The 9,968-nt window shown below is 43.2% G+C and overlaps 1 protein-coding gene across 4 annotated transcripts in view; it reads left to right on the forward strand.

Moving 5' to 3' along the window:
• Nucleotides 1–9,689, forward strand: part of FAT1 (FAT atypical cadherin 1) — a 127,893-nt gene extending 118,204 nt beyond the window's left edge. For 3 of the 4 annotated variants that reach the window (XM_055315671.1, XM_055315674.1, XM_055315673.1), the window contains exons 25-28: nucleotides 1,311–1,942; nucleotides 2,598–2,735; nucleotides 7,304–7,339; nucleotides 8,233–9,689. In XM_055315671.1, the coding sequence (XP_055171646.1) occupies nucleotides 1,311–1,942; nucleotides 2,598–2,735; nucleotides 7,304–7,339; nucleotides 8,233–8,861 (1,435 nt within the window). In that variant the 3' untranslated portion in view covers nucleotides 8,862–9,689. The remainder of the gene's footprint in view (nucleotides 1–1,310; nucleotides 1,943–2,597; nucleotides 2,736–7,303; nucleotides 7,340–8,232) is intronic. The other variant, XM_055315675.1, reaches the window with a different exon arrangement.
• The last annotated feature ends 279 nt before the right edge of the window (nucleotides 9,690–9,968 follow it).

Here is a 9,968-nt window from a genome sequence, read left to right on the forward strand (position 1 = left end):
CATGTTTATTAAGGCAGACGCACATGGAGTTGTCACCTGTCTTTTGAGGCAGGATGACAATGACTTCTCCATAATACGCCATAACGAACATTTACGTAGCCATCTATCAACGCTTTTCAACTCTTGGCCTCTTTTATAATCCCTGGCATAATGCTAAGAGGTGATGGTTGTTTTCTAGGGGAGGAAAATGAGGCACAGAGGTGCTTGCTGGCCCACTGAAAGAGGCAGGTTTTTTTTTAGCTCCCAGATGGCTTTTCACTAGTTCAGTTTAAAAAAGTTACTCTGTGCATGTTATTTGTAAGTGCCTCGTGCCTCACTGAAGCGTTCACTGTCAGTCTTGCGTGAAGGCTCTGAGTGTGAGCTGCATGCAGGTATCTGCATGGCTTTTGCTTCAGCGGTGGTCAGAGTCTTCAGTTTTGCCATCAGTCATGTGGTCTTAGTTCATAAGCTGACTTTCCTAATTCCAGTCAGTTAATACTAAATATATTTGACAGAGGGGTCTTAGACTTCCAGTGGCAGTTGGTATGGGGGAAGGTCAGTAGATACCCTTTATTAAAGGAGGGAGGCTCTGAGAAGCGTCGGGCATCCATATGGAAAGGCAGAGGGGATGGGGTGGCCTGCAAATGTTTGACAGGTGAGGAGGGGTTGTGGGAGGCTTTTAGCAGGAGAAACGTTTTAAAATGGAACAGTTTTCTAGCCTTTCACATGTTTTTACAGAAGTGTCCTATTTCCAAACAGGAACATTTTCTTAGAAATTGAAGCTAGCCTATCAGAAGTGTTTCCACCATACTGTGTATCAAAATGTAGGTTCTTGGGGCGCCTGGGTGGCTCAGTCAGTTCAACATCTGCCTTTGGCTCAGGTCATGATCCCGGGGTCCTGGGATTGAGCCCCATGTCCGGCTCCCTGTGCAGCCGGGAGTCTGCTTCTCTTTCTTCTCCCCACTTGTGCTCTGTCTTGCACTCTCTCTCTCTCTCTCTCTCTCAAATAAAAAGTCTTTAAAAAATGCACATTCTAAACAAAGAGAATCAGAAACAAACTGCATACTTAGCCTGTGAATTTGGTTTACTCATCTGTGACATCCCAGAAAAGTTCAGCATGGCTTGCCATAATGTTTATCTCCCAGATATACCAGTATAGACTCATGTGATTAATTTACTCCACGAAAGGTGGTTTTTTTTTTTTTCCCCACTTGTAATTACTGTTGTTGTTGGTAGTGGGTTTCAGTGGTCCCATGTGTTGTTTGGGGTTCGTCCTTGGGCGCTGACCTATGGGGACCCGCATGGCCAGCGCCTGTCCTCATTCTTGGCAGGTGTCAGAGTGACGTCGACGAGTGTGCCGCCAGCCCCTGCCGCAACGGGGCGCTGTGTGAGAACACGCACGGCTCCTACCACTGCAACTGCAGCCAGGACTACAGGGGCCGACACTGTGAGGACGCCGCGCCCAATCAGTACGTGTCGACCCCGTGGAACATCGGGCTGGGCGAAGGCATAGGCATTCTCGTCTTCATCGTGGGGATATTTTTGCTGGTGATGGTGTTTGTCCTCTGCCGCAAGATGAGGAGTCGGAAGAAGCAGCAGCAGGCTACACCTGAGGACAAGCACTTGGGCCCCGCCACCGCGTTCCTGCAGAGACCGTATTTCGATTCAAAGCTCAACAAGAACATTTACTCCGACATCCCCCCCCAGGTGCCCGTCCGTCCCATCTCCTACACTCCAAGCATTCCAAGCGACTCCAGGAACAACCTGGACCGCAATTCCTTCGAAGGATCTGCCATCCCAGAGCACCCGGAATTCAGCACCTTCAACCCCGAGTCTGGGCACGGACACCGCAAGGCCGTGGCCGTCTGCAGCGTGGCCCCGAACCTGCCTCCCCCGCCCCCTTCCAACTCCCCTTCGGACAGCGACTCCATCCAGAAGCCCAGCTGGGACTTCGACTATGACAGTAAGACCGGCTCTTTGCCTCTTGAGTAAAACGTCATTGAGCCCAACGGTGCCCTTATACATTCTGCTTGAGCTTCCGATGGTCCCAATGCAGTGCTGGGACTCTGGCAGGGGTCAGTAGGCTCCAACCCCAGGGCCCTTTGGTGTGATGTGAAAAACCTGCCCTGGCTGAGTGCTGTGGCTGTGATGTTACACCAAGCAGGAGATGGGTCTCTCCTGAATATTATTATGAACAGGACTACACTCATTTCATTGTTGTAGTGGATATGGCTTCTCAACTAGCAGTTTGGGGGCTTTTTATGCCAAAGAAATTAGGATTTTTTTTAAAAGAATATGGCCAGAAGTCATATTTTTAGTAGAGGCTCAACATGTCTTTTGATGCTTTAAAAATGGCTATAGGTAGTTCTTAGAAGGAACTTCTAATTCCCCATACTGTCTAATGATCTCCACAAGTGGGTTTATTGACAATGTCTGTTCTGTGAATCCCTGAGAGTAGTTGCCGGTTTGTAGGTTTCCGTTTTGTTTTTCAGAGGCTTCTCCTTTTATCTTTCCATTGTTCTCTAGTAAACGAGTCTCAGGCAGTTTTGGTGCTAGCAGTGAACAAAACCAGAAGCCCTGCCCTCATGCTGCTGACCGTTGTCATCTCTTCCTTTTAGCTAAAGTAGTGGATCTCGATCCCTGTCTCTCCAAGAAGCCTCTGGAGGAAAAGCCTTCCCATCCTTACAGCGCCCGGGAAAGCCTGTCGGAGGTGCAGTCCCTCAGCTCCTTCCAGTCGGAGTCGTGCGATGACAATGGTGAGTAAGCGCTGCGCTGCTGGCGTGGCGCCGTGTGCGGAACGCGGTAGATGTGCCAGACTGTGTTCACGTCCCATTGGGGACCACCAGTCCACAGCATCTTGTACAACTTGCATGAACATCTGCTTGGGAAAATATTTAAGTGTTCTTATGGGATAGGTATTTGAACTGCAGCAACTTGTCAGAAATAGGGAAGAAAATCTACTATCTTTTCTGATTATTCTTTCCACAACAGTAAATGTTCTAGAGGTTTTATGGGGTTAAAAAAAAAAAATGCCTGCAGTATCTTTCTTGAGCCCAGTCATCCCCCACCCCCAACCCCATCCTCATGCACCCCGGGAGACGATGCGCTGGTCGGAAATGTTCAGCTCTGGTAGCACCTTCACTATGACAAGGTTTTATTTGTCTCTTCCCCTGACTCCCCTGCGGCCCCAGCTCCCATTTGGATCAGAGCGTACTGACTGAGAGCACAGTTTAAGAGCCTGCTAGTAAGTTGGATTATATTTCTAATGAAGAAAGTTGGACAATGGGATCTTTGATGCCAGTTATGTTTCTCTGATTTCCCTAGGTAATGTGCGTTCACGCGCAGCTTCGCCATGTTAGCACATACCAGTAGAGAAAACTGTCAACATTCAATAACAAAATAGTTTTTAGTGGAAATTTTTGAAGGTCAGAATTAGTAAGTTTGACTATTTTTTTTTTTGCATAAAAATGTATTGTGTTTAAACATTTCAAATATTTGGTTGAAAGAAATAACCCACCATTACTTATTTCTAAACCCAGAGTAATGTATATAGTTCATAAGATATTGCAGTGTTTTTCCAGACTAAAGATGGCCATGAGTTTACTCCATTCACTTCTGATTTCAAGCATGTTAGGCGTCAGAACAGGGCATTACTTAGTGACGGAGTATATGAGCATAGCTCTAGCTTATTAAACCAACAGAATTGAATTCTTTCATTAAGTTTAATTTAAAACAATAATGTCAGTTTTCTAAATGCTCTTCATAGATACATTTCAGAGTCCCGTCAGTGTTTTCCTAATTCCTTTCCCTGAAACACCATTCTTCTTACTACTCCTAAATACCATTAAACTGTGGTCACATTAATTATGAAAGTTAATTGCTAGAAAATACAGTGTGAGAAAGAAAACATATCCAGTAGTGTTTGTATTGACTGTATTAATTAAGATTCTGGACATAAAATTTTAGTTTTCTGAGGCTTCTGTAACAGATGACCACAAATGTGGTGCCTTAAAACAAGATAAATTTATCATCCTGCAGTTCTATAGTTTGGAAACCCAACACGGGTCAGTAGGCTCCCGTGAAGGTGTTAGCAGGGCTACTACTGCCTTTCTGGCAGCTGTAGAGGAGCATCTGCTCCCTTACCTTTCCCAGCATCTAGAGGCCGTCCTCTGGCAAAGACAGCATTGCCTCTCCTGGCCATTCTTCTGTAGTCCTACGGCATGTGTAGCTCCCCACGCACACCTAGGAGGGATCTCTGCCCTCTCCAGGACCTGTGTGAATACATTGAGTTCATATGGACCATTCAGGAAAATCTCCCCACCTCAGGATCTTTCATCACATCAGCAAAATAAGCCCCTTTGCCAGGGATGGGGTAACATATTCACAGGCTCCCAGGATTAGATGTGGACATCTCAGAGGGCCGCTGTGCTGTCTACCACACGCACACGTGTTTATCTTGGCGACAAGGCTTTAAAACAATCTGGTACACAAATAAAAGGGAGTTTACCTAGGAAACAGCCAGGCAGACAGTCTGCATTTCTCTGCTGGTATGTTAGGTCTCCAGCTGTTAGCCCGTCTGCAAAATAGATAAGAAATTTGGAGTGGGAGTACACAGAACAGAATTAAAGCCAGTTTTTGTATTTATATTACATATTTTATCTTATTATGTAACGCTCCATTTTTCTTGGAACGTGCAAATTCATTAAATAAACCCAGAAAATTGGCTTAGCAAGTACTTTACTGTTTAAATGTGAAGTCTTTTGCCCATGAGATGTTAAAATAAGAATTGTTTTGTCATGACTAGATCCATAAGTGAGAAAACTTAGAGCTAAAAAATTTCTTAAAGTAACCACATTATAATGTAATTTATTTCTTTGATTAATAACTATATATATATATATATATAGCTTGATTAGAAAATGTCTGAGATCTATAACAGCAAGAGTATAGGGGTCATGTATAATCATATAAAGAATCCTGTTGAATGCACTGTTTTCTAACCGAAGATTTTCCTAATTTACTCCTTTTGTACCTTTTTACAAGCTTCCATAGTGACTGTAATACACCTTGTCAATGCTGTTGTTGACACGGTGAATGAAGAAGGTATAGTCACGATACGTGTGCTGTGTGTTTGTGTTTATTGTGACTGCCGCTAGAATAGTGTGCTTCTGCCTGTTTGGTGTCTAAAAAAATGATCTGTGGTTTTGAGGGGGTTGAGTACTTTTGTGCAGGTGTGTATGTATATTCATAATCCAGATACATTGCAGAAATATTCTTACGTATGTTACGTCTTTGTTATTGTGAATAACAGTACATAGCGAATGTAAGTAGATCTCAGAGGTGACCCATGGGGTCTTGACAACTTGCTTTTACATGGCACAGTGTTAAGAAGGTTAGAAGTCATCCTAGCTAAAAAATTTTTTTTAATTCTCTGCATAGGAATAACACTCACATACAGCTTTTATAATTACCTAAAACCGACTCTTCCCTTCTGGATTTTCCCTGTGATCAAGGATAATGATAGAACATGGTAGAAAGTAATTACTTTCATTATATGGTTTAGTGAGAATTAATACAAAGCTTTATCTCTCTGTTCAAAATTGTATGAAAGGGCATTGATCAACACCTAAAGTTATAGTTACTTTCAATTAAATCAGCCCTTTATTAATGTCTTGAAGTTTTGAGTAATTACATGTAAATCGCACAGCTTGGTAGCTTTTAAACCGTAAATCACCTCGCCAGGAGGGCTTGTTTAAAAGCCTGATTTACCTTCCTGACAAGTTACTGGTGTCAGGCTCACACCTTGAGAACTGCAGGTATACACCCTCAGGATTACAGAAAGCGTAAGGGATCCTCTCTTTGGGAGGACATGTATGTTTTCAGGGTTAAGTTGAGTTGGTTTCGGGACAGGATGGGCCAGACAGTGGTACCAGGGAGTCACACGCCCACCTTCTTAAGAACAGGTAGTGCGTCTTGGTGAATCAGAAAGTAATCTCTACTTTGTCTAGTGGATTTTAGTTTTATCTTAAATTAGGGATGAGATTTTTAAAAGCAGAACATAAAACCATTATTTCCTGGAATCTCCTTCATTGAAAAATAATAGAAATTGAATTTAAAGTTGAAAATACTGGCTTGAATTTTAAGATTCGAGTTCCCGTAGAGTAACAAAGGTTGTCAGTCCTCTCTTGAAAAAGAAACTACATTTTCAGTAGACTTTAAAAACATTTCTATAGGTAGACATTGACTAAATACCGGCTTACTCATTTTTTAGAGCCACTGTGGTCATTACAGTTTTAGCTTCAAATTCCTAAAAGAGAACCATAAATCAGATCCTCTCTTTTCCAAATTTCTTCACTACGTGGGTTCTCAGGAACATTGTAGAATGCGTGGAAGGCATTGGTTTTGTTCCGAAAAGCACTGAAGTGACCATATTTGGACCACGATTACTACTTTCCAGGAATAAGAATCATGACAAGAGCTAAGAGTTTGGGCTTGACCTACATTATCTGATGTAATCCTCCTAATAAAGGGATTTCCACTCCCCTTTCAGAGATAAGAACCTGCAGCTTAGCTAGGGTAAGCAGCCTGCCCGGGGGCCGCGTGGCCCTGACTCACATGGCATTTCCATCTCCCTGTGGCGGCCCTGGTGCTGGAGTTCTGTGTAGGAAGTGGAACTTCTGAAGGAGCGAGTGGCCTTGCAGATCTGGGGTGGGGACGGGAGTAAGCGCAGCCCATGTTCCTTCCAGAGAGAGGGCAGCCATGGGAACATCAAGTCACATTCAGAGCAGGCAAAATTTGGGGAGGGTTTCTTCTAGGCATTCACGAGTCCCTGAGTTGGTGACTTTGTCTGAACGTAACGTACATCCGAGGGCTGAAATGTGCTAAAGTATGAGTCTCATGTAGCGTTAGATGTATTTGGATCATGTCATAATATTGCTCATTATCAACGAGATGCCCTGCAAGTCCCTTATCAATTTACATTTGATTAGAGCCTATAGACTTTAATGACTCCTAACCAGATTATGTGCTTTCAGGTTCAGATGGCCAGGAACAAAAGAAAAGAAAGGAAACTCATGTTTGAGTTTCCTGGCAAAGTTCATCATCCCCCTTTCTTCTTCTCCTCCCACGTCCCATTTCATTTGTGCTACGTGCATTTCTCAGCCATTTGGAACTTCCGTAGGTGATGGTTTAGACGCAGGCCCATGGCCGATGGGGCTGGATAAACAGTTCGTGTTGTGTTATGTAATGATCTTGATTGCCTTTTCAGCCATCTTTCTGGTTTAATTATAAATGTTTTCTTTTCTTTCTACTCTGCCACCAAAAGAGTCTTTGGCTGCTCCTGACCTCAGCAAATCAAGAGGTGACTTATGCATGCCAGTTGTTCATTGATACTCACTAAAAAAAAAAAAAAAAAAATTGGTAAAGATTTGACCCCAGGGCTGACTTGCTTCACTTGTGTGCTCCGTGGATGCCGCAGTAACTAAGTGCAGAGCTGTGTGTGCGCTGCCTTCTAAACACGTGTCGCCCCACCTGTCTGTCATAATCCCGGGATGGGGGCGGAGGGAAAGGAGGAGCCATCCCCATAGTGGGAGGGTTTTTTTTTTTTTTTTATAGTTGGAAGTTATCCTTTGTCCTCGTATAAGTAACAAAAACTGATTGTTGTAATCTATCAAAAATTGTGTTCTGTTTTTCAGTGTTTGATTGCATTTTGCTTGGTTTGGAGGCATGCTTTGTTACCTACCAATATTAATGTCATTCGTAGCTTTTTAAATACAGTTTTTAGTATAAACATGACTATAAGGGAATTTTGAAAAATGTCAGCATGTTCAAGATTACTTTTATTATTTTAAATAGTTGCATTAAGTGTCTTTTTAACGGACCAAACTCCTTCATTGTGTCCTGAGCCCGAACCAGCAGCCTTCTTATAGAGCAGGGGGTTCTGAATGGCAGAGAGAAGCAGGAAGGCTGATTGGAATCGCTTGTAGGAAAGTGCATGTCATTGAGATGCTAGCACACTGCGTCTCCTCAGACTTGTTTCCTTGAATGTTAGGTAGTTACATGGAACTGTAAGTCCACATTTTGAAATAGAGCCTAGTTCAAAGAGGTTGTCAAAACGTGGCTAGTGGGGAGGCCCTCAGTGCGATGGCCAGAGGCCTCCACGTGGATGAACCCCTGCACTTCTGTGTGTTACCCTGAGCTCTTCTGCCTCTTTCGGGAAGAAAGACAATGAAATCTGTTCTCTTTTCTACCAAGGGTATCACTGGGATACGTCGGATTGGATGCCAAGTGTTCCTCTGCCAGATATCCAAGAATTCCCCAATTACGAGGTTATTGATGAACAGACCCCCCTGTACTCAGCAGATCCAAATGCCATCGATACAGACTATTACCCTGGAGGTTACGACATCGAGAGTGACTTTCCACCACCACCGGAAGACTTCCCCGTGCCTGACGAACTACCCCCCTTACCCCCAGAATTCAGCGAACAGTTCGAGTCCATACACCCTCCTAGAGACATGCCCGCCGCAGGTAGTCTGGGTTCTTCATCGAGAAACCGGCAGAGGTTCAACTTGAATCAGTATCTACCCAATTTCTATCCCGTCGATATGTCTGAACCTCAAAAAGCAGGCAGTGGTGAGAACAGTACGTGTAGAGAACCCTATGCCCCCTACCCTCCAGGGTATCCGAGAAACTTTGAAGCCCCTACTGTAGAAAACATGCCCATGTCTGTGTACGCCTCCACGGCTTCCTGCTCGGATGTGTCGGCGTGCTGTGAAGTGGAGTCTGAGGTCATGATGAGTGACTACGAGAGTGGAGATGATGGTCACTTTGAAGAGGTGACGGTCCCTCCACTAGAGGCGCAGCAACACACGCAGGTCTGATGCTCAGACTCCCCCCAAAGTGCCTGGACCTTATCGAACCTGGAGATTATTATAGAAATGATCTTCGCATCGTTCTCTGCAGCAGTGCTTATGCGCTTTTTTTTGGTGAGCTAAAACAGGCATGGCTGCACTGAATCACGCACCTCTTGACGAGTTAGCCATTTCCAGTGTCTGAACCTACTGTAATTGGATGATATTTACTTTGGCTGTGCCACTTTGGAACATCTTTTTGCATTGACATTTGTCTGTTCAAGTAATGAAACGAAAATCAGTCTTGTCATCTTGTTAGCATGATTCATGTATTTATATAGATTTGATTATTTTAATTTTCCCTTTTTTTTTTTTTTTTGTAAATTCTATGTACAGATTTGATTTTTTTTTTCCCATAGTTTTAACTAGATTTTCAAGATATTTTGTGCATTTGTTTTGGACCGAATTTTGGTGGTGTTAGTGTCATTACCTAGCACCCTGATATTTTAATATAACCAGGGTTTCATTATATGTCCTCTTCCCTTGAAGTGTGACATTTCATTAAGACATTTCAATATAGTCCTTCGTTTCTAGCTGTACATAGGGTGAGGAAAGATCTTCCACATGGACATGTCTTAAATAAGTGGGTGTATTTTAGAATTATAAGCATTTTTCATTACTGGAAAGTGTAACGGGGACCTTCTGCATACCTGTTTAGAACCAAAACCATCATGACACAGTTTTTATAGTGTCTGTATATTTGTGATGCAATGGTCTTGTAAAGGTTTTTACTGAAAAACTACCATTAGCCAGTCTTTCTTACTGACAATAAATTATTAATAAAATACTTTAGCTTTACTGCCTGTTTTTCCTCTGTATTTAGACTCTTCTTCAGGATTCAGTTCTGGATGGATGTAGAGACATTAGCTTTTTGTGGCCTTAAATGTGAAAGGTCCAGTGGCCACAACCAGGCGGTACTTACAGATGTCGCCACTAGGTGGCAGTACGTGGCTACCTGACCCTGCTCAGAAGGACAGGTATAAATCTAACCCCGCGCTCTTTTATGTGTTTTCCAACTAAAAGTCCAAGAAAGTTTTCCTTTCTACATTTTTTCACTATTGGTTGGCTATCATTTAA

This window comes from Nyctereutes procyonoides, unplaced genomic scaffold (assembly GCF_905146905.1).
Source record: "Nyctereutes procyonoides isolate TBG_1078 unplaced genomic scaffold, NYPRO_anot_genome, whole genome shotgun sequence".
Taxonomy (NCBI): Eukaryota; Metazoa; Chordata; class Mammalia; order Carnivora; family Canidae; genus Nyctereutes; species Nyctereutes procyonoides.